Source organism: Orycteropus afer, unplaced genomic scaffold (genome assembly GCF_000298275.1).
Source record: "Orycteropus afer afer isolate SDZICR_OR568_19922 unplaced genomic scaffold, OryAfe1.0 scaffold00297, whole genome shotgun sequence".
NCBI lineage: Eukaryota > Metazoa > Chordata > Mammalia > Tubulidentata > Orycteropodidae > Orycteropus > Orycteropus afer.
Genome location: NW_006921884.1, coordinates 2,990,139 through 3,015,638, shown reverse-complemented (window position 1 = coordinate 3,015,638; position 25,500 = coordinate 2,990,139). Strand labels below are relative to the sequence as shown.

The 25,500-nt window shown below is 36.5% G+C and overlaps 1 protein-coding gene across 1 annotated transcript in view; it reads left to right on the top strand.

The window, feature by feature from the left end:
• The window catches only part of LRBA (LPS responsive beige-like anchor protein), a 1,065,192-nt gene that overhangs the window by 249,883 nt on the left and 789,809 nt on the right, over positions 1-25,500 (top strand). The window contains 4 exon segments of the mRNA XM_042782393.1: positions 18,603-19,664; positions 20,643-20,821; positions 21,648-21,801; positions 22,215-22,395. Coding sequence (XP_042638327.1) covers positions 18,603-19,664; positions 20,643-20,821; positions 21,648-21,801; positions 22,215-22,395 — 1,576 coding nt within the window.

Sequence of the window (25,500 nt, the reverse complement as noted above, 5' to 3'; positions counted from 1 at the left end):
GGAAGGAAGATTGGGCAACCTACTTCTGTAGTGACACCGCCTCGGAAACCCAAGGAGGGGTCACTATGAGTCATATCCGACTTGATGGCAGTGAGTTTTTTTTTTTTTTTTGGTTTTATAAAATACAGTTAATATAGCAAATAAATAAGGAAGTTAATACAGCAAATGTTGCCTTTCTTTTAATCACCTGTACTTGCTCTCATATTATACTATTGGCTAGAAGTTAGTTTTTCTCTTGTTTGTTGTCTTGGCTGTTAAAATATAAGCTCTCATCAGCAAGGGTGAGTGGTTTTATACTTGTTAATATCTGCCTTAGAACTGTGCATAGTGTGTAGCTTGGCAATTGCATATGAAATAATTGTTGTAGAAGTGCATAGGGGGAACTATACTGTCATTGTTTAGGGCTGCTTGGTTCAAATGTGACGTGGCACCATACCATCCTGTGAGTGCCTTAACCCCTTAGTTTTCTCTTACCGTGGTCTGGGATGGTGTTGGAGAAGCTGTCTTTTTGGCATTTATGCCCAGATCACTCATAGTATGATCTTGTGACTTGGGATGTGCATTATAATGCGGATTTCTGGGTATTTCCCCAATCTCTGAATTTTTTGAGGAGGTTCCCAGAAATCTATATTTTAAAAGATTTAAAAATTAGCTCTTAGGTGGTTCTTATGCACATTTAATTTTGCATGACTTAGTGCTCTTTACAGGATTATTATTATTATGCTGGTGGTGTTGTTGTTATGTGCTGTTGCATCGGACCCGACTCATAACGACCCCTCCTTGGGTTTCTGAGGCAGTATCACTACGGAAGTAGATTGCCCCATCTTCCTTCCGAGGAGTGGCTGGTGGGTTGGAACCGCCAGTTATTATGCTAGCTTTCATGAAATTCTCCCTTCCTACCTACCTTTATTCTGGGAGCTCTGGTGGCATAGTGCCTAATGCATTTGACTGCTAACCAGAAGGCTGGCAGTTCAAACCCACCAGCCACTCCTTGGAAGAAAGGTTGGGCAATCTACTTCCTTAGTGGTACTGCCTTGAAAATCCAAGGAGGGGTCACTATGAGTCGGATCTGACTTGACGGCAGTGAATTTGGTTTGGTTTTTTGAATTATGAATGTGATCTGTTCCTCATTCTAAGTGCAGTTTGTAGGTGAATCATAACAGGTGCGTATGGTTCTTTAGCCTTATTTTAGTGCAAGAAAGCTCTCAAAGCCTATTCCATGATTTAAAAGCTGCATGTGAAGCAAGTGAAAGTGCTTGTGATGAAGAATTTGTTGCCAGTAGGAGTTGGTTCAGTCATTTCAAAGTGAGAGCAAATTCATGTAACATTAAAGGGTAAGTAGGAATTGTTTGTAAGTTGGCTGTTTGTAACTTGCGGAATACCTATACAATATAATATATTCATTAGAAAGGATTATGGAGATAGGGGAATTCTAATTAAATATGGACCCATAGTTATAGACTCCTTAATACTTTTGTTTTTTTTTTTCCATTTGAAAAGAAAAACAATTTTCTCTTTTTAGGAGCATATGTTATAGTGTGGAGAATGTTAAAGAAAGAAATATAAACTACTATCCAATCAGTAATTTTTAGACTCAGTTTATTCACAGCAAACCCTCTGTAGGCTTTACGTTTTATATATACATCTAGTTTTGTTTGTTGTTGTTGTTGTTGTTGTTATGTGCCGTCGAGTCGGCCCCGACTCATAGTGACCCCTCCTTGGGTTTCCGAGGCAGTATCACTACGGAAGTAGGATTGCCCAACCTTCCTTCCGAGGAGTGGTTAGTTTATATTTTCCTTTATTCTAGTGACTTATGGCTTTAAACAGATCTTAAAATCTTTGCAAAGAAAATAGTTGATTTAAGGAGAGGTCTCTTGTGCCTAATTTTGGCTAAGAGCCAGTGTTTGACTTACTGAGTTTGTGTGAGATTGAGGATTTTATTTCTAAAATGGAATAAATTTTGACTAAATTAACTGTGGAACTTTTTACCAGAATAAAACTAGCCCTATTGCATTTTGTTGTTAAAGTATATTTAAAAAAAAAAATTCTGAAACTTTGTGAGGAGAAGAAAAATTGAAAGTGACAATTTCTTGTGGTTTTCACTTTTGATTTTAATGTTTTGTACATGGCTTTTAGTTTTTTTTTTATTTCTTTGTGTACTTTGTTGATTAAAAAGCTTTTCTTTTTCATAAGCTTTATGTGAAGTAATTTATTTGAATGCTGTCATGTTCATATTTTGTAATTTTAAATCTTGACATATATTTAAAAAATAAAAGTGGACAACTTATGCTCTGAGGCTTTTTAAATCAATATGTAATAAAGTTTATGATGGAACTGAAATGCTTCAGTAAGTAGGTGAACAGTTTGTAGTGTATCGTTAAAAATTCTACAGAATAACCGGAATGGAATTTTTTGTCTCAAAATACTCTTTTTAAAGTTTTTGAAAATACTTTCATGCATATGGTAATGAAATGATGGTCATATTTTCCTTTATGTTGCAGTTTAAAATTTCAGTATCACATATTTATAACATGGTTCTTGATAAAGAACTGATATATAAAGAACTAATGTTGCAGAATTGGATCGCTTTTGGGGAGTTACATCAGGATATATGCAGCTGCTATAAAAAGCCAAAGAAACTCAATTGCAATTTTATTGTCCAGTTTGATAGATATCCTGCCACCTTTGTAGCAGGGAAGCTGTTTGTCACTGTATCCCTCTCCTCCAACAGCTGAACTAGGTTTTACAAGCAGAAATAGGCTCTTCTAGTATAACTGCACTGTGTTAGTTACTTTGGTCTCAGGGTTGCAGATGCATACCTGTTAAGAGTAACCTCAGTAAAACAAAATTTTATTATCAGTTCTGTGATCTGGGTTTTCATTTATCTTTTCCTTTTCTTACCTTTTTTTGTTTTAAGTATACTTTATCTTGATAATTAATATAATCTTGTTTTCGTTTGATGTGCTAATAGTATACTTCTACTTTTTAATTAGGAGCTCCGGTAGCATAGTGTCTAAGGCACTTGACTGTTAACCAGAAGGCTGGCGGTTCAAACCCGCCAGCCACTCCTCGGAAGGAAGGTTGGACAATCCTACTTCTGTAGTGATAGTGCCTCGGAAACCCAAGGAGGGGTCTCTATGAGTTGGGGGCGACTCGACGGCAAACAACAACAACAACTTTTTATTTATTTAAAATTTAAATTAAGCATTTTCAATGTTTTGAGTATGATTCCAGCCAAATAGTAGGCAGGCATGTAGGGTGAACATTTACACCAGGTATACTCCTTAGAACGATAAATTATGGGAGAACAGAAGGGCACCATTTGCACAGGGAGATAGCTCAGGGGACAGGAATGCATTGGAAGGAAGGACATGTGGAAGAGGAAACTACAGGAAGGAAATGGGAAGAGAGGTGTTACATTGTGGAGCTTGCAGTCAATGCCATGAAATAAGATGTGTATAAACTGCTGTATGGGCTATGAATTTACTCTTTAAACTTTTACCCAAATCACAATAAAAATTAAAAACAAAGTTCTGGGTATGGGAACTGTCCTAAAATAACCTTTCTCTAAATAAATAAAATTAAAACCTAGATTATATTTTGTCTGATCAATATCGTCATAAGATACAATGGGTCACTGACTCATAAAACTATTTATACCTGAAGTCCGTATGTAATATGAGTTCATTGTTTTAAGCCAGTAAGTTTGTAGTGATTTGTAGTAGTAGAAATAAAACACTGAGGCACCTATAATATCATTTACAATCCCTGAAAAAAAAAATAGATTTTACTCCCAAGTGACAAAATTGGGTAAAGTGTTTAATTATTTTAGATTATCTAAAATCTTAAAGATTTTACTTAATGGTAGTAATTTGATAAAATGGCTTAAACATAAATTTCAGTCATTTTATATAAGAACAAGTACAGTTTAATTTGAGTAAAAAGTGTGTGGAAATCAGTTTTTTTACAATTCCTTAATGTTTTCTTTTTTTCAAATCCCAAGATACAAAATAGTTCTTATTATAGCCACATATGTACATACACACAAACATGTATATACACATATATGTACACGCACACACACACGCATATATACACACACACACACGTGTGTATGTTGGGTAGCTATCTGGTAACATTAAAAATAAAAGCTACATATTTTTTAAAGAAATTTTAAGAGTTAAAAATTTTTGTATTTTATGAATTTTTAGTCTCATTTTTATTTTATACTTAATTACTGTTCTTTGATTTAAAAATCTTTTAATCAAATAGTATTACTTTTTTTAAAAAAAGAATATGTGTTTATATCCAGAAATTTGGGACCCAGAATAAATGCATACAGACATAAATCAAAAACTAAAAAACCAAACTCACTGCCTTTGAGTCAGTCTTCACTCATAACGACCCCTCCTTGGGTTTCTGAGGCTGTATCTCTATGGAAGTAGATTGCCCAATCTTCTTTCCAAGGAGTGATTGGTGGTTTTGAACTGCTAGCCTTCTGGTTAGCAATCAAGTGCCTTAGGCCCTACACTACCAGAGCTCTAAACATAAAACCAAAAAAATTACTCATTAATCGAAATACCTATATATAACTAATGCTGACATTTAATTTAAGAACTTCTGGTCTTCTGTTCGTAAACAGACAGTTGACCCTTGAGCAACACAGGTTTAAACTGTGCGTGCCCACTTGTATGTGGGTTTATTCAAGATAAGTGCTTGCAGACCAGTGCCAGATGATGAGTAAGAAGACGTTGAGGCAGCAGCACCAGAAGACAGGGTGACATTAGACAGTCTAGGAGAAGGGTTCTGATTACTCAAAACTACTTTGGACTTCTTTATGACATAGACTTTTCTAGGATATGGGTACTGAAACTAAAGCAAACAGGTGGAAGAAGGATTGGCATGGTATAGGGACATTTTTAGAGAAATGAAAAAGCCAAAAAGTCAGACAGAAATTAGTGTTTTTTCATGAAGTTACAGTAAATGTGCCTGCCTCTCCTTCCGCCTCTTCCACCTGTTCCACCTCTTCTGCCTCTGCCTTCCCTGAGACACCATGACAGCCCCTTTCCTCAGCCTGTTCAATGTGAAGACGACTTGGATGAAGACCTTTATGGTGTTCCACTGCTACTTAATGAATAATAAATAATCACCTTGACATGCAGTTAACAAAGTTATGGGTTGTGTATGTGTATGAAAATCTAACTATATAGTTAGAACTGTGTTAAAATGACTGTTTATGTTATTGGTAAGACTTCCAGTCAACAGTTGGCTATTCGTGGTTAAGTTTTTGGGGAGTCAAAAGTTATATACAGATTTTCAACTGCTTGGGGCCGGCACCCCTAGCCCCCACATTGTTCAAGAGTCAGTGGTACACACGTATATATTTATTTTCTTACAAAAATGTGATAATGCTTTTGCTATTTTACAGTCTTATTTAATTTTAGTGATACACTTTTTACATGAATTTTTAATGACTGCATATTATTAGGCATATTAGTATAGCATATTCTGGAGAAGATAAGCCATTGCTTCAACTAGTTGATTCTGGTTTGACCCCTTTGTGTATAGTTTCAAATGTATTATATAAAAATTCAACAGTGCTACATAAATTTTTTTTTTTTTTTGCTCTTTTTGGCAGGCTGTACATAGGTAGGTCCTTCTGTGTTTTGGTCCGTTTTATCCCAGCTGATTTGAGATGCAGGTTTTATTACGTACTAATATAAATACTGTATGTGTTTAACTGGGAGTTCTGGTGGTGTATTGCGTACGGCATTTGACTGCTGACCAGAAGGCTGGAGATTCAGACCCACCAGCCACTCCTCGGAAGGAAGGTTAGGCAATCTACTTCCGTAGTGATACTGCCTCAGAAACCCAAGGAAGGTTTGCTGTGAGTCGGCTCCGACTTGACAGCACATAACAACAAGAACAACAACATTTGTTTAACTGACCCAGTAGATGGTATTTAGACAATAGAGGATTAATCTAGAGAGAAAAAACATTGTATCACTAATAAATGCAACGAATGGGTCATGTAAGTGGAGGTAGAGGGATGGAACCATAAAAGTACTAGAAGAAAACATAGGAAATTCTTTTGTGACCTTGGAGTTTTGTAGCTTTGATTTAAAATCTGCAAGTGTTGAAGAGAAAAAAATACTGATAGTTTTTACTACATTAAAAGAAACTAACAAAAATTCCTATGGCCAAAAACCAAACATAACACCATAAACAATGTCAAAAGGCAAATGACACGTTCTAAATAACTGTTTAAAACTATAAAAAAAGATAAAATTCTTAATATATAAATCACTTCTATAAATTGATAGGAAAAGATAATCCATAAAGAGATGGGCAGATGTAATTAGACAATTAAGAAGACTAAGCAAAATGTCCCTTATATGTGAAAGATTTCCAGCCTCCTCAGAGTAAGGGACTGCAAGTTGAAACTGTACAGAAATTGTATTTTCACCTATCATATTGGTACATTTATATTCTATTTATTGGTAAGAGTGAGGGAAACAAGCACTCATAGTTGGTGGATGGCAATTTGACATTGTTTATAAAAATTGCAAATATATAGAACCTTTAAACATCTGCAGTTTTATCCTATGTTGCAGCACTGTTGATAATAAAAGTCTGGAAACAACCCAGTCCAATCATTCTTCAGTATAAAACTCAAAACCATGGAGTCAGGTCTGACTCATAGAAACCCCCATTGGGTTTCCAAGGTGGTAAATCTTTTATGGAAGTAAAATTGCCCCATCTTCCTTCTGTGGAGTGTGTGGTGGTTTGAACCGGCAACTTCTGATTATCAGTCAAATGCCTTGGGCACCACACCTGTCCCTCCAATAGAATGTAATTTATGGTGAAAAGGAGTGTGGAACTTCTTTATGTATTTATTTTCCTCCTTATTACTACATAGGTTTATAACCAGTATCTACCACTTACAGGACAAAATACTTATCTTTTTTTTTTGTAAGCATGTTTATGTTAGAAATATTTATTTATTTATTGTGATTTGGGTGAAAATTTGCAGAGTGAATTCACTTTCCATACAGCAGTTCACATATACTTTGTCTCATGACATTGACCACAATTTACCACAATGCAACAGCTCCCCCCCCACTTCCTCCCGATAGTTATCTCTTCCCTGTGGCCATCCCTCCATGCACTCTTGCCCCCTGAGCTGTCTCCCTGTGCATAAGCAGCCCTTCTTGCTCCCATGATTGTTCTCTCCAAGGAGTTTCTCTACCTCAGGTAAATGTTCAACTCATATGCCTGTCTTTTGTTTGGCTGGAAGCCACAGGTGTGGGTTCAATTCCAGACCTGAAGGGCAGCTAGGGCCGTAGTCTCAGTGGTTCTACCAGGCTCTATCAGACCAGCAAACCTGGTCCACCCCCTTTCTTTTCCTCCAAATTATTTCGAGTTTTGTTATGCATTGTTCTCCCTCTCTATCCAGGATCTCCTACATAGATCCCCCTCCAAGTGGTTGACAGTGGTAGCCGGGCACCATCTAGTTCTTCTGGTCTCATAGTTGTATAGGCTGTGGATCACATGGTGTGCCAGTCACTAGGACTAATTGTTTCCATGAATCTTACGTTTTCTTCATTCTTCTTTTCTCTGGATGATGAGAGACCCATTCGTTGCATCTAGATGGCTGCTTGCAAACTTTTAAGATCCCAGTCACTACTCACCAAAGTAGGAGGTGGAACAATGTCTTGTGCAAAATACTTATCTTTTATGACTCACTTTCCTCATCTGTGAAATGAAGATTTTTGTAGTATTTATTTGTTTCATAGAGTTGTGTGAAGATTAAGTGCATCATTACATGTGTAATGGTACTTAGCATCTGAGTGTTAACAATGATGATTATTACTATGAACAGATAGTACAGTGTTGAAAGGATTAACACTGTGGAGTAAGAATCCAGCCTTCAAGGTTTGTATTCTTACTCTTCTCCTTATAGCTGACTGAAAGTGGGGGAGTTATTTAACTTGTTATGCCTCAGTTGCCCCAGTTTCCTCCTCTCTAAAGTGGGGACACTACTATCAAACTCATAGTTATTTCAGACTAATAAGATAGTATGGACAAACACTTAGAATGGTGCCTGCCACATTACATTGTGTTAACTTTTCCATTAGAGAGTTAGCTTCAGGAGGGCAGTGATTTTTATATCTTGATCACCACTTTATTCTGAGTACCTAAAATAGGGCCTGTACTATATTTGTGTTCATATGTTGTTAAATGGTTAAATTTGGAAAGATCTTTTAGGATCTACAGGATATATTAAGTGAAGAAAGAACATGTATGGAACAATTTGTGTAGTAAGTGTTTGTTGGTAAAATAAAATTTTGTATTTATATTTGTGTGTATATGCACAAAAATACCCTTGGAGGAGATGTAAAAAATTAATAACTGGTTGCTTGTTTTTTGTTGAGGACAACTGTGCAAGTGGGAACCCAGTGGCAGGAAGGAAACTTTTTATTATATAATTTTTAAAATTTGAACTGTGTGTTAGTTTTTTTAAAGAAATTTAATGCATGAATGATGTGTAGTATATATTGTATATATTGTTTTCTATATGTGATTGTTCTCTTTGTTATTGCATTTATAATGCTGTTTTCAAAACTAATTCTCAAGTTGTTTTCTTGAGATAGCATAGGCCTTTTTTGGTATCTCTTCAGTGAGGCTACATTAAGACAGCATTTAGAAGCTTGGGCTTGTACTAGATGTCTAGATTTGTAACCAAGGTGCTTTGCATGAGATAGCTCAGTAAATATTTAACTTTTTTATCTGATACTTTATACTGTTGTTGCAAGTTGTTAGATTAGTCTTTAATATTTTGATATTTGGTGGTAATCATTATGAGCTATGGTCAATGATATATGGGAAGATTTTGCTACTTTTAAGTATATCTCTTATAAATTGTAGGAAAGATTGGTAACCTAGGAATTGCAAGTTAGCATGTCATATTTAGATGACAGTTCCATAAGAAAACAAAATACAATGAAAAAAGATGCATTTGCTTAAAAACAAAGCCAGTTGCAAAATACTACTTAACGTTATTTTTAAAGTCTAAATATTTTATAGGTTAAAATCGTTTATATAGGAATTATAAAGATAATGTTAACGTGTTGATGTATTGTGTTCACATTTTATCTTCTAAATAGTAAATTCGAGTGCCAGTTAAGTGGAAATTAATGGCAAAAGATATGTAGTTATTAGCTCATGAGCATTTTTAACTAGCAGTTTGTAGAAGTGCTTTCCAAACATTACAAACAGCTATAGATTAGCTATCAAATGTTTGTGAAGATTAATGACTAGTCTTTTAGCTGGGTAATTTAGAACAATATGTGGTAATTAATTAGGAATTACCAGTTTTAAAGTCACAAATACCTTAAGAAAAACAGCATCAAAAAAGATAACAATAATGATAATTGCTTACTTGCCATTAAGCTTACAATTATTGATGTAAATTATAGGGAAATTTAAAAATGAACCAAATTCAGAAATTTAAAAGCATTTCTCATATTAAATTTTATAGAAGGTAAACAACTTGATTTTCTTAGGAAAGATAAAGGAATATTTAGAATATGATTTGACTGCCTATGGATAACACAAAAGAAAAGTGTGTTAAGATACTCCCTATGGCATATTCAGAATATGTTCTATGAAAGTGTACATTGCCTTGAGTTGCAATGTGTTACATGTATATAAACCCATGTTATTTTGCTTGAAAATTTTACTTTAAATAATATCTCTTGATTTAACTTTTCAGATGGCCAGTTGAAAGTTAGTCTCCTGGTCATGAATATAGGTAGAAGATGGCCAAGAAATTTACTGCATGGAACTATACTTTTCCTTTAGAATGAGAGGGTCTTTTTTTTTTTTTTAAATTGAAAAGCTAAAAGACTATTAAGATAGCCATGGAAGATGTAACTTCAAAACTTTGTAGCTGCAGCAGTAGCAGCAGCATGAAAACAAATCTGTAAGAGATAATTTGTGACAGCAAAAATATGTTTTCCTGAGGGCACACAACAACACTGGCACTGAGTGGGATATGGAAATCCAAGAGGATTTCTCCAGTCATTTTTAAACCAGTAGGAAGGATCAGTCAGTTCTGTTTAATTGGCAATATACTATGGCTGCTATAAAGTATTATAAAAATTCTTATTTAGTTGATACTGGCATTTTGTTGTTTTAGTTACTGTTGAGTGAGTCAGCTCTGATTCTTGGCAGCACCGTGTACAACAGAATGAAACGTTGCCTGGTCCTGTGCCATCTTCATGGTTGTTGGTATGCTCTAGTCCATTGCTGTGGCCACTGAATATTTTGAGTGCCTTCCAGCCTGTACTGCTAATTTCCCAGTGTTGTTTTGGTCTGTGTTCTGTGGTGGTCTATAGGGTTTTCATTGACTAATTTTTGGAATTAAATCTTCGGGCATTCTTCTTTGTCTGACTTTATCTCGAAGCTCCGCTGAAATCTGTCCGTCATGAGTGACCCTGCTGGTATTTCAAATACCAGTAGAATAGCTTCTAGCATCATTGCAACATACAAACCACCAAAGTACAACAAACTGACAGATGGTGGTGGATCACCATGTTAGGAACCTTTAAAAAAAATCATTCACATAAAAATCTAAATAACTTTTTTCAGGACTTTATGTTTTATAGTTATTTTTTCTATTAAATTTATATCCTATTACCACATAACTCACAAATGGGCAGTTATTTGTAATGTTTAGCCTTAATTAGGTAGAGCTGATATTAAGGTTTCAAAATACCATAAATCCCCTATTTTATACCATTTTAGAATATAATTGACATCCATTTTAAAAATAAGATGATGTTGTTGTTGTGTACCGTCGAGTCGGACCCGACTCATAGTGACCCCTCCTTGGGTTTCCGAGGCAGTATCACTACGGAAGTAGATTGCCCAACATTCCATCCGAGTAGCGGTTGGTGGGTTTGAACCGCCAGCCTTCTGGTTAGCAGTCAAGTGCCTTAGGCACTAGGCTACTAGAGCTCCCAATAATAAGATAGTCATAAGATTATTAAAATTGTACTTATTTAACATCCTTTATAACTTTTAGTGAGGCAGTTAATGAGTTTCTATCTCTTCATTCTTAGGTATGGTTTCTTTTTTCTTCAAAACAGTGTTCTTTAGTATAGGAACATGCTTGGTTTTGAATTGGATTACAGGGTTTTTGTTGATAACTTAACTTTGTGAACCATGTACAACCAGGCGGGCAGCTTACTTCCTCTTAGAAGTATCCCTGTTAATGTTGTCATATGAGGATAATTCCTCAGAAGCAAGGTTGGGCAATCTACTTCTGTAGTGATACTGCCTTGGAAACCCAAGGAGGGGTTGCTATGAGTCGGGTCCGACTCTATGGCACATAACAACAACAACAAGAACAACAACAACAACAAGATGATAACTTATTCTTACTCTAATACTTATCCAGAGTGTCTGCTTACTGTGACTTGGACTGATTTTCAATTTCATTCATTTAAAATTTTATTATTTGTTTGCATTCTGATACCTCACACTGTTAGTTTTTACTTACACATCTCTCCAGACATTTTCAGTAGTTATGTCAGTCTTTCTAACTTGGCACTTTGGAAAGCTGGTTCAAGATACACTTACTTTAGTTAAACATTTATGATTGTTTTCACTTAATGCCTGTGTTCTGTCTTTCATTATTTATATTCAGTTGATTCAGATTCCTTTGCACGTCTGTGATCATTCAGTGTCTTAGTTACTTAATGATGTTGTAACAGAAATACTACACATGAGTGTCTTTAAAGAACAGAAATTTATTTTCTCATAGTTCAGGAGGCTGAAAGTCTGAATACAGGTCGTGGCTCTAGGAGGATATCCTTCTTTGTCTATTTCAGCTTCTAGTAGCCAGCAATCCTTGGAATTCTTGGGCTTGTAGATGCATCTGCTCTGTGTGTCTACCCTCCTCTGACATCTTCCCCTCTGTGTGTTTTTGTCTGTGTTTGCTCTGGTTTGTGTGTGTGTGTGTGTGTGTTTGTGCTCTGGTCTTTTTATAACTCAGAAGTGATTTAGACACTGTGCCACTAGAGGTCTCACATAAATACAAGTGCCAGGAATATTGTGTGTATGTGTGGAGAGCACACTTTAATCTATAACATTCTAACATACTGTGAACAGTATTTTGTATGTTCATTTGTCCTAAATCATTGTTAGATTTCATTAAAATAGAAACTCTTCCATTTTTTAGGTATCCCATCTTTTAATTTTCACTATTCTGTAATATTTACTCAATAAATTTTAAATGAATGAATATAACTTTGCTATTAGGAGCTCTGGTAGCATAGTGCCTAAGGCACTTGACTGCTAACCAGAAGGCTGGTGGTTCAAACCCACCAACCACTCCTTGGAAGGGAGGTTGGGCAATCTACTTCCGTAGTGATACTGCCTCGGAAACCCAGTGAGGGGTTGCTATGAGTCAGGTCTGACTTGAAGGCGCATAACAACAACAACATAGGATAATTACTCATCTGGCTCAACAGTGTGATTGCTGGTAGATTGGTGATGCAGTTCTTAAAGCATTTGACTGCTAACCTAAAGCTTAGTGGTTCAAATCCAGCAGCCTCTCCATGGGAGAAAGATGAGGGAATCTGCTTTCTTAAAGATTTACAGCCTTGGAAACCTGATGAGTCAGTTCTACTCTGTCCTGTAGGGTCACTATGAGTCAGAACCGACTTGATGCCAATGGGTGGGTTGGGTCTGGTAGACCACAGAAGCAGTGGAAAAAGCATACATTGAGAGCAGTGAAGCAGGGAACATTAAGTGTTTTGCTTGACTGCAGTGAGACCTACTTTGGATCTGTTTCCAAGTTTATGGCCAAATACTTGGCCTTCCAGCTACTAGCCCTGGGAATAGGCTTCAGCAAATCTCCCAGACTACTATGTATCCATAATACCTCTTTCCCCAGGATATGCCTTCTTTTTTTCTATGAGGTTGTTGCTTACATTAAGCATTCTTTTGTCATTTTGTGTATATGAAATTTTATATTTGAGTACATATGATTTTAGGGGGAAGGCTTTTGATCATTGGGAGAACAATTTGCAAGTTTGTTATAGTCTAACTCAGTTTTTATTCTCATGAAATTATTGTACTATTTAGAAAAATATGTTAGTGATTCTGTCCAAGTTTGTTGTTGTTACGTGCCATCGAGTCGGCCCCGACTCACAGCGACCCCTCCTTGGGTTTCCGAGGCAATATCACTACGGAAGTAGGATTGCCCAACCTTCCTTCCGAGGAGTGGCTGGTGGGTTTGAACCACCAGCCTTCTGGTTAGCAGTCAAGTGCTTTTAGTCACTATGTTACCAGAGCTCTTAAGTTTAGGGAAATAATGTTTTCTACAGTCATTACTTATAGGATGTTGCCTAGAATAATACTAAGAATATCTATAGAGCTGGAAGGAATAAGGAAGACCAAAGAAGAACTGATGCATTTGAGTTGTGGTATTGGCAAAGAATACTGAATGTACCATGGACTGCCAGAGGAACAAACAAATCAGTCTTGGGGGAAGTGCAGCTGGAATGCTCCTTAGAAGTGAGAATGACCAACTTTGTCTCTTGTACTTTGGTCATGTTGTCAGAAGTGACCAAACCCTGGAGAAGTGTATCATGCTTGCTGACACAGAGGATCAGTGATAAAGGGGAAAACTCCCAACAAGATGGATTGACCCAGTGACTGTGACAACGAGTTCAAGCATGGGAATGATCATGAGGATGATGCAGGACCAGGTGGTGTTTCATTCTGTTGTACATAGGGGTTGCTATGAGTTGGAACTGCCTCGATGGCACCTAACAACATCTTTATAAGGAGCCCAGGAAGAAGGTCTGGTGGTGCTGTGGTTAAGGCATGGGGCTGCTAACCAGAATGTTGGTGGTTTAAACTCACCACCTGCTCCACAGGAGAAAGATGTCACAGTAGGCTTCTGTAAAGATTAAAGTGTTGGAAACCCAGTGGGGCAGTTCTGCTCTGTCCTACGGAGTTGCTATGAGTTGCAATCAACTTGATGACAATTTTTCTTTCTAAATAGGCTTTATGTTTAATTACTTTTCTTTTGCTAAGAATCATAAAAAATAACATTGCTTTATTCTAAGATAAAAAAAGGGAGAAATTTGCTTAATGTTGTTGTAAAGTAGGTATTAACTAGATGAATAGAAACTAAGGATAGACTAGAAACCGGACGGTTTTTCATTCTGTTGTACGTAGGGTCACTAGAAGTTGAAGCCGACTCAATGGCATCTAACAGCAACAACAAGAAAAGTTGCCAAATGTCAAAGAAAGCTTTTGGATTGATGTGGCATGTTGAACATAAACATCTCATTTCCTCTTGACACCCTACTAAAAATGCAATAGAAGAGTTTTGTAAAATAAGTAAGTCTACAGGATGAAGAGAATAGGAGAGGAGAAAATAGCAATAAAATTTTGACTCTAGGAAGGAGATATGTTAAATTATATTAATTTAACTGTTTTGGGAAAGGTGAATCATAAGCTTTGTGTATTAAAAGCTAAGAACCAACTTCTTTAACAATAGAAAATCTTCAGAGTTTTAGGTACTGACAGCCTCGACTGTCTCTGAAACTGAGGGTTAGGAGTTGTGTGTACTAAAAGCAAAGACCATCCAGGAAAACTGTTTGGGAAGCAAGCAGTTTATTATGTAGATACTCACCCCTGCTTCAGGCTATTTAAATACTATCCTACCCTCCTGCAGAATTCCAGGGAGGTTTAATACAGAGAGTCATTGGTCTTAGAAGGGAGCTCTGGTGGTGTAGTGCCTAAGGCATTTGGCAGTCTACTTCCATGGTGATACCTCCTTGGAAACCCAAGGAAGGTTCGCTAGGAGTCGAATGGATTCCACAGTAGTGAGTTGTTTTTTTGTTTTTTTTTAGTCTTAGAAAAATAAGGGAAGGCTGTAAAGTGAATGCACCACTACATCCTGCTTCCCCTTGTTGCCTCCTAAAATCCAGGCACCCAGACCAGTATCTTGCAGGCAGGAGATTGGAAGGTACTTCAGAACCTCACCTAGATCACTATACAGTAAATGTGAAAGTTGTTAAGATTCGTCCACTGCACTTTGAGTTTTTAAACTCTTGTCTCCTTCATCTTTCCCTTCCCAGCTCTGAGCTCCTCTTCTACAGTTCTCCGTTCACTGGTTTATTGTTGTTCCTTGAATGTATCAAGCTTAATCTTGGTTCCAGGGACTTTGCATTTGTTCTTCCCTCTGCCTTCAACAGTCTTCTGCCTGATACCTAGTTTGCTCTCTGACTCGAGTGTGCTTTTTTCCAAATAGAACATCCTCAAAAAGGCCTTCCACAACTACCCTACTAAAATACACTTCATTTCCTATCTCCTTTTACATTATATTATGTATTTGCATGTTTATTTTCTAACTCTTGTATTAGAATATAAGCTCCATGAAGGCTGAAACTTTGTGTTGTTCATCACACAATACCAGGTCTGCTATGGATGTCGATGTGTTTTGTGAAATATATATGAAAATTTAGTCTATTGACCTAAAGAACCCAACTCAAAGAACATAAAAGAAATTGATATTTTGTTAATGCTACCGTATCATTTTACGCACTAATTTGAGACACATACATTTCTTCTTGAAATAGTCAAGAAAGTTCATCAAAAATTTCTAATTAAGAAATTTTATTTCCCAAACTTTTTTATTTTTAGCTGTTGTTGTTGTTGTTATGTGCCGTCGAGTCAAACCCGACTCATAGCGACCCCTCCTTGGGTTTCCGAGGCAGTATCACTACGGAAGTAGGATTGCCCAACCTTCCTTCCGAGGTATTTTTAGCTATATCAGTATTATCATATTGATGCCATGATATGATAAAGCTAAAAATTAAAGATGTTTGAGAATAAACATTTTGGTGGCATAGTGCCTAAGGCATTTGACTGCTAACCAGAAGTTGGTGGTTCAAACCCACCAGCCACTCTGTGGAAGGAAGACTGGGCATTCTACTTCCGTAAAGATTCACCACCTCAGAAACCCTAACAGGGTTGCTATGAGTCAGAATTGATTCGACGGCAGTGGGTTTGGTGGGTTTTGTTTTTTTTAGTTTATATTATAAATATTTGGGACTTTTTGAATAATTCATATTCAAAGGAAATGTACATATATCAAATTACTGAGTAAAGGCTAGTTAATATCGGAGAAAGGTAGTTTATGCATTGTCATTATTTACACTTTGTTTGCCTTTTACTTAAGTGAATACTCCTCTGATTCAAAAAGTCCTTGGATCTTTAGGCATAAAAATTTAACTTTTCATTTATTGCCTACTACTATCTTCTCACAGCAGCCACTCCTCGGAAGGAAGGTTGGGCAATCCTACTTCCATAGTGATACTGCCTCGGAAACCCAAGGAGGGGTCGCTAGGAGTCGGGGCCGACTCGACGGCACATAACAACAACAATCTTCTCATACTAGGATTCTTTAAAAATTTTATAAATGAATGTTTAATTTGCTATAAAAAGTTAAAATAGTGTAAGTTATGGGAATGAACAGTTCTATCATTAATTATAATTTAGCTTATAATATCTTGGTGTGTTGCACCTTATTTGGTTTAATTTTGGGGGGAGGTTGTTTCCCATTGAAATACTAACTAACTAATATTAGTGGCTATCACATAATGGTGGCTATAAGATAATCCTTGCAAGTTAAAAAGAGAAGTAAATAAATAAGTCCTTTGACGTGAACAATCACAGCATTCTCTTATATTCTTTCCCAGTTTTATCCACTTACTTGGGTAAAAGACAGAGTTAATACAGGAATGGTAACAGTGCCTAACACAAAGTAGTCATTCATATGTAAATTAAATGAGTGGATGCATAGATTGAATAACTGGAACTTTTAGATCATCTGTGAACAGTTCAGAATTTGAAAATTATAGCTGACCTTTGGTAAAGAGTTTTTTTCTTTTTTTAAAATTGCTGTAAGAATTTGTGTTCTTTAGCTAAATAAGGAAAAGTTTTAGTAGCTTAATGAGCATATAGAGAACTACAATAAGAGAGGCATGACTGATATTTCTGATTTCTGCTAGGATAAATCATGGGGAAATGGGATTTCATTGCCGCTGAGGAAACAGTATATTATTTACTGCACATAGCACTTCCCTACTGTTCCTACAAGTATTCTGTTACAAGTTATAGAGGGAAAAAAGTATTTACAAAGAAATAGTGTGTTCTTTTCCTTCCTTTCTTTAAATATAAGCTAAGGAACTACTTCTTGGTGCCACCTGATACCATGCTACATGTTACCATTAAGACTGACTATAGTTTTTCTGAGATATAGAGAGGTACGTGGGAAGTACAGACAACAAAGATGAACCCTTTTGCACATACAGTACGGCTTGCTTAGTGAAGGCAAACACGGGTATATGGGTGGGTAGATGGGTGGACAGGCTGAAATATTAGGTATCTATATGAAGTGGAGAGTGCACCCAGAAGCTGTATAGGGTTGGCAGACAGTGGTCCAATAACTTTATGTGTATGATCTGAATTCCCAAGTGTATAATGGGGCTGACAAGGGGCGAGGTTGTAGTCACTGCTTGGTCACAGCCAGCTACCCAGAGGGACTGAGTAGTTGAACCTGTGGGCTCGGGACCATAGTGGCAGAGGACATCAAGCTCATTTGGCATAACATACTACACAAATCATTGTTCTACCTTCTACTGTGGCGAGTAGCGACTGAGATCTTAAAAGCTTGCAAGCTGCCATCTAGATGCAACGATGGGTCTCTCCTCATCCAGAGCCAAGAAGAATGAAGAAAACCAAAAATTCATGGAAACAATCAGTCCTAGTGACTGGTACACCATCTGATCTGCAGCCTATGCAACTATGAGACCAGAAGAAATAGATGGTGCTCGGCTACTACTGTCAACCACTTGGAAAAGGATCTTTGTAGGAGATCCTAGACAGGGGTAACAATGTGGAACAAAACTCAAAATCATTTGGAAAAAAAAAAGTGGGGACCAGGTTTGCTGGCCCGATGGAGCCTGGTGGAACCACTGAGACTATGGCCCTTCAGGTCTGGAATTGAACGCACATCTGTGGCTTCCAGCCAAGCAATAGACAGGCATACTAGTTGAGCATTTACCTGAGGTAGATACACTCCTTGGAGAGAACAAGCAAGAGAGAAAGAAGGGCTGCTCAGGCACAGGGAGATGGCTCGGGTAGGAGTGCATGGAGGGATGGTCACAGGGAAGCAGTAGCTATTGGGAGGAAGTAGGAGAGGAGATGTTGCATTGTGCTAAATAGTGGTCAATGTCATGAGACAGTGTATGTGATCTGCTGTATGGAAAGTGTATTTGCTCTGTAAATTTTCACTCAAATCACACACACACAAAAAAGACTGACAATAGTTTTTCTCGACTGGTCTACTTTTTATTTCTCATTTCACTAAAATAAGGATAAATAAGTGAACTAAGGTTTATTGCATTATCTAAATCATGTCTTTGAAAATATCTTATATTCTGTATATTGTTTTTTTCTTATGTATATTCTTTTGTATGCATTTTTTAACTGATTTTACATTTTTTATGTAGGTCACTTTTGAAATGCACAAAGAAAACCTTGCCAATATATTTAGGGAACACCAAGGAAAAGCTGGTGAAGAGAGAGGGCCATGCTCTTCAAGTCCAGTCCAAGCAGCCCCCGACACTAGCCTCAATGTTAATACTTCAGAAGGATCCCAGCAACCAGATAGAAAGGATTCTCTTGCCTCATTGAATATCATCAGAAATGATGATGAAAAATTAAGTATTGAGGAAGCATATTCAGTAGACTGTCCATCCAACATTGAACCACAAACTTGTAACACATCTAATGACGACAGAAAAACTGGGCAGGAAAATCAGGATGTACTGGATGAAGTCACCTTAGAAGAAACACTGACAAATGAGACAATAAAGGCAGATGATTTAGAAGTATCTTCTGAGTTAATAGAAGCTGTGACTGTTTCCTCTGATTCTTTAAAAACACCTGGCAAAGGTATAATGACCATTAGTGAAGTAACTGCCTCCTTAAGTTCTCCTTCAGAAGAGGATGCTTCAGAGGTGCCAGAATTACTGGATAAACCTATAGTAGAGGAAGAAGAAGATGATGATTATGTGGAATTGAAGGTGGAAAGTAGTCCTCTTGAGGACTCCAGTCTACCTACTGAGCTCCAAAATAATAGCTTGTCTGTAGCTGCGTCAGAAGCCAGCAAGAGACTGGAATTGCCCAGTAATGACTCCAAATTAGTAATTCCAGAAGAAGAACCTGTTAATGAAAAGCAAACTGATACCAAAACTCAAGATTTTAAAGCTTCTGACATCTTGACTGCGACAGCATCAGGATCATCAACTCCCTTACCAGAAATACCTTCCCAAACAACTGTACAATCAGACATTGGTCAGATGCTGAAGGAAGAAAAGAAAACAACTGACCTTGCTAGAGAAACCAAATTAATTAATGGTTGTCATGATAATAGTTTAGAGTCTTCTGCTACTTCTGAGCAGAGGATCGCCAAATTGGATGTTTCCAGCATTGCTACAGATACTGAGAAACTGGAATTGAAGTCCAGTACAAACACGGAAGCATCTCAGTCTCATCGACCTGCACTTGAGGTAATTTTTTGTATTGCTTTCTTTATGTGGGTTTGCATTGAGTTAAAATCCTGCAAGTGTACATGTATGTGTGTGTGCGCACTTTAATTTTATTTTGCAGTTGGTTCATACACTATTTGCAGTTATATAAATGCAATGAATGTAATGATTGAATTTCATGTGTACAGCACAAGGTTTGACTTTTTCTATCAGTTTATTAAATGGAAGCTTCTTTACTTTTTTTTTTTTTCTTTTGCCACACCACAACCATAAATTACCATGTTAAAGTTTTAGGGTAGGTATAATTTTCACTTATAAAAGACAAATTGTAAATACTTTCTTTTTACTCTTTTATTTGACAGCCCAGTAATAATTAGCACAATAGTTTTTCAGCAAAATCTAGGACTACTTTCTGTTAAGCCACATGCCATTTTATAAGTTTGTTTACAGAGTGTGGGTTAAAATTGTTCCATGAGATTGGTATACTTTCTAAGAGGCAGGTGACTTCGTGAGATGTAGAGGCATAGTCCTTTCCTCTACCAGTAGCTCAGCGTAACTGAGGAGAACAATGATTGGTTGCATGTTGTCATTGTCGACTTTATCCAACTGTTACCATTGCTCCTTTCTTCCATTTTTTGTTTGTTTTTCATTGTATTTTCTTTGTTCTATATTTTAGCAAGTTTATAATCTAGATACTGTTTTTCTTTTATGCTAATATTCAAGACTGATAACTTCTTCATTGCTACTTCTTGATATTTGATACTACATTGGCTGGTGGTAATACTGACAAGCTAATTACTGTTGAATTGTGGTAGTTTAGCATTGATAATTTTGCTTTAAATGTGTGTTAAAATGTTAATGTTACTACTATTCAATGATGATTTTCTTTCTCTAATTCTTTAGTATCATAAAACGTGTGTTAGCTCACTGAATTTTTTTATTTTGCTAATGCTTTCATTTGAAGTTGAACTTATTAGTATTTAAAATTTTCTGTATTAGATGTCAAGACAACAGGAGCAGCCAGGGCAAGGTGTAGCCTCAGAGGCAGCTAATGGGCAAAGGAGGGATTCCAGATCGACCATGTTTCGGATTCCTGAGTTCAAGTGGTCTCAGATGCATCAACGTTTGCTCACTGATCTATTATTTTCAATAGAAACAGATATACAAATGTGGAGAAGGTTTGTCCATATGTTTGTTATAGACAATGTATATAAACCTTAGTCTTTGTTTCCAAAGAAATTTATATAGTTAACACTTTACTCTTAATTTTAGACATTTGATTAAAAAGTAGGCTGTAAGTGATTTCTGGGGTAGAGTTTAATTGAATTAACTTTCATTCTCCATTATAAGAAACCCTGTCTGAATTACAAAAGTTGAGACCCAGAAATTTTTCATTAAAAAAATTAGTTGAAGATTTTCTATAGCTTATTTTATAGCATGAAATTTACCATAGGGTGACTCTACCAAGTGAGTTTGTTACTAGAAATAGTAAAAAATAATTGAGATTTATATATAACACTATACAAGAGTCCAATGCATAAAATGTATTTTTCAGAATTATCCTCCATTGTGTAATTTATGATTTTATAAGTGCTTGATTTATTTATGTACTATTCTTATTCTATTTAAAAGCATTTTATGGCATTTCCTAAGAAAATGTTAGGAATTTTAAATAGCACATTTGGCTCCAGTTGCCTTTTAATTTTTGCCACATGGCTTCTCAGTTTTGTTCCTAGGTGAGGCTAATTTACTTCAACTTTTTATATGAGGTGTAAGATGAGTAGAGTTTATGTCTTAGCACTGAAGGGGGAAGGGCATGATAGTAACTAGTGTTATGGTGTACTTCTGAGGAAGTATGCACCCCAAAATGTCTGTTGTATCATTGTCTTTCCTCAGCTTTCAAGATGAAGCAAAAGCACCTTCTTATCTTCGTTACCCTCACATATGCAAACTGTGATTTCCCTTCTTTAGCTTTATCAGTAACCATCATTTATCTCTGGACAGCCATTCAACAAAGACAGTTATGGACTTCGTGAATAGCAGTGATAATGTCATCTTTGTACACAACACAATTCATCTCATCTCTCAAGTGATGGACAATATGGTCATGGCTTGTGGGGGTATACTGCCATTGCTTTCAGCTGCTACATCGGCTACAGTAAGGATTTAACTACTATGTAAAGCTAGTATGTAAACATGAGTGTTATGCATCCTTATTGATTAAAGTTGGATGTGGTGGTTACTGTATATCGTAGGGGCTGTAAATCAAAAGCAACAGAATTTTTTACAATTGCCTGTGAAAGGATCTTAGAATCTGTTCTAGGAGTGAAAGGGCTGAAAAAAATGTTGGTTTCTGAAAGATGAGTCAGCTAGTGAAGAATATGATTGATGATGTTTCAGCTGGATGTTTGCAATGCCTTTAAAAAAAAGACAAAATGACAAGTAAATGACTGCTGAATTAGACTTTTGAAAGTTTTGCTTTTTATAAAATTTAGAAATTTAGGGAAAGTATCAGATAAAATGAAATTTAATTAGAATATAGATGTAAATGTCAAACTTTATTTCTTTCAGCATGAGCTGGAGAACATTGAGCCTACTCAAGGCCTTTCGATAGAAGCCTCGGTAGCATTTTTGCAGAGGTTAATCAGTCTTGTGGATGTGCTCATCTTTGCAAGTTCTCTTGGCTTTACTGAAATTGAAGCTGAAAAAAATATGTCATCTGGAGGAATTTTGCGGCAGTGTCTGCGATTAGGTAAGTTTTTAAACTTATTAGGACTTTATTTTAAAATTTATCTGTAATCAAGATAGACTAAGTTGAAAATTATCTTTGCGCCTGTTGATGGGAAAAAAGTTTGCTAGGAAATTTGCATATGGCTACTTTTAACCTCCAGGGAGTGAAGGACTTTGTGCTACTCTGTAGGTTTGAGGAGGAAGGACCGAGTTTTGAAAAAGCTACTGAGCTGATCTAGTGGTAGCATAGTGGCTAAGACACTTGCCTGCTAACCAGACGGCTGGCGGTTCAAACCCACCAGCCACTCCTCGGAAGGAAGGTTGGGCAATCCTACTTCCGTAGTGATACTGCCTTGGAAACCCAAGGAGGGGTCGCTATGAGTCAGGTTTGACTTGACGGCACATAACAACAACAACAACAACAACAACTGAGCTCATCTGGTCAGTATCTTTCCTCTTTCCCGTTGCTATTCTAACTATCAGGTACATGTGAATCACTTGAAGATCTTATTAAAATGTAGATTTGATTTTATAGGTCTTGGGTAGAGCTTCAAATTCTGTGCTCTCAACAAGTCCCAGGAGATATCTCCAAACACACTTGAGTAGCAAGATTCTAAACTAGCTCATTTGCTGTGTTAATTTGTTAGAGCAGTTAATAAAATTGTTAAGACTTTGTTTTTCTATTAGAAGCAGTGCTTTCTCAGGCAAAAGTAAAAATACATGAAATGACTTCTTAGTATTAACTGAATTTCATTGGGAGAAAGAAAGTTTTATTCTCTTTACATGAGATTTTCTGAATCTAGTTGTAAATACTGAGATTTTGTTAACTGATTTGCTTACTACATGGAGAGAAGGACGGTACCAAGGAGTTGGAACCTAAACGATCAGCTACCATGGCCATGTGTAAACAGATGACAAATAAGACACCTATGAAAACATCAGAAGTAGAAAATCTAGTTAATAAAATCTTTTTCCATATTATAGTTTAGAGTAACTGTTACATAAACTGAGATGTACTTGTACTTGGACCTTCTTGGTGAAATTTCTGTTTTTACTCAAAATTCCATTTAGAGTACGTTTAGACATAGGATGCTTCAAAGAATTTGGCTTAATAGTCTATGTTGTTGTTGTTAAGTGCCGTCGAGTCGTTTCCGACTCATAGCGACCCCATGCACAGCAGAACGAAACACTGCCCAATCCTGCACCAGCCCCACAATCCCTGCTATACTTGAGCCCATCCTTGCAGCCACCGTGTCAATCCATCTCGTTAAAGGCCTCCCCCTCTTTCGTTGTATAATAGTCTATAGAAAGTTACTTTTGAATTTTTAAGAGAGAAATCGGTAAGTGTAACAAAACAAAAATGATCATTTGTTGACTACTGTAATTTATCTTTATTGCTAATCTTCACAATGAATCAGCTATTATTTTTTTCCTTTTATTTATGAGGGAATTGGAGCCCAGAGAAATTAAGAAACTTGTCCAATATTTGAAAGCTACATTGGGTGAAGTTGGAATATGAATAGTTTTGTCTAACTAGTATTCCTCCTCTTTATGTTAAAGCATACTTCTTTAGATGTTTTATTTGTTATACAATTAAAATATTTAGTCTCTATTGCTTTTGTGTATACTAATTTTAAACAGTTCTACCTTCCTAAAAAGAGTACATTTCTAGAATTAAAAGCACAGAGTTACACTATATATTCAAGGGCCATTAGATTTAGAAGTTAGGGAAATACTCATATCTTCTCATTTTGTAGCTGTAGAAGAGAAGAAAGTGCCAATTCAGTCTATCCCAGCACACTTGTTTTTAGATACGGAAATGAGACTCAGAAGATGAATTGCCCAAGATCACTGTATAGATTGTGGTACCAAACCTGTTGCTGTTGAGTCGATTCTGACTCATGGTGATCCCATGTGTTACAGAGTAGAATTGCTTCATAATGTTTTCTTGGCTGTAATCTTTATGGAAGCTTTTGGCCAGGCCCTTCTTCCGCAGAAGTGCTGAATGGGTTTGAATGGCCAGTGTTTAGGTTAGCAGCTGATTGTAAACCAGGCTCCTAGCTGGAGGATGGTAAGCTCGGTAAAAAAACCTCCACGTTTTGGTTCCTGATCTCTTCACTGTCATCCGTTCTTGGGGTATGGGTGAGTAGCAGGGAATGGCAGAGTAATAGTGTCTGGTACTACTAAGCCTGATTGATACTAGGAAATCTGATGTGATTTTTACTTTCTGATGCAGATCCTAATTTTATTTTATGTAATCTGTGACAAAGATAGTGATAAAAACTTATTTTGTGGGCAGGATTTCAAACCTGACAATTTATATTCTCTATTCTTCCCCTCTCTCCTTCTCTTCTTCTGATTTTTATTATACTGTTTTGGTACTTTTCTGGTTGTTTCCTTAATTCTTCTTTTTTTTAGCCATGTAATAGTCTGGTGGTATTTAAAATCCCCACTTTATGTAACTTTTCTATTTTGTTCCTGATTTTCTGTCTCATCCTTGTTCAGTTCAGAATTCTTGAGTACTACCAAGTTGATTGGAAATTTATATGATTGCTTGATAAGAAGTAATTTACGGTTAAACGTGAGTGACCAATTAGCCATTTAAATATGAAAACTGATTCATAATTATTTTCTAAATAATCAGGCATTTGCCTGATAGGTGGAGCTTTAGAGAGATCATTTTGGACAACATATTAATAAATTCTTTGTCTATCTCCTATCTTCTAAATATTTTTTAATGAAAACCAGTAATAGCTAAATCCTGTAATTGCCATATTACCTGTTGATCTCTGTAATACTACACTCTTATGATACACTGCAAGAAAAACAGGGAATTTGCTAGTTTTACTTTAATGAGATTAGTAGAAGATTTTCCCCCTAGACCAGTTTGTGTCAATCTGATAATGCTATTTCGTCTACCTTTCTTTCAATTGTTTTCTTCTCTATCTTTTTCATACTGGAAGATCTTTTTTATCTAGCCTAGGTGAGGCCTAGATAAAAAAGATCTTCCAGTATGAAAAAGATCTGGCTTAGGAGCTCTGGTAGCATAGTGGCTAAAGCACTTGACTGCTAACCAGAAGGCTGGTGGTTCAAACCCATCAGCCACTCCTCGGAAGGAAGGTTGGGC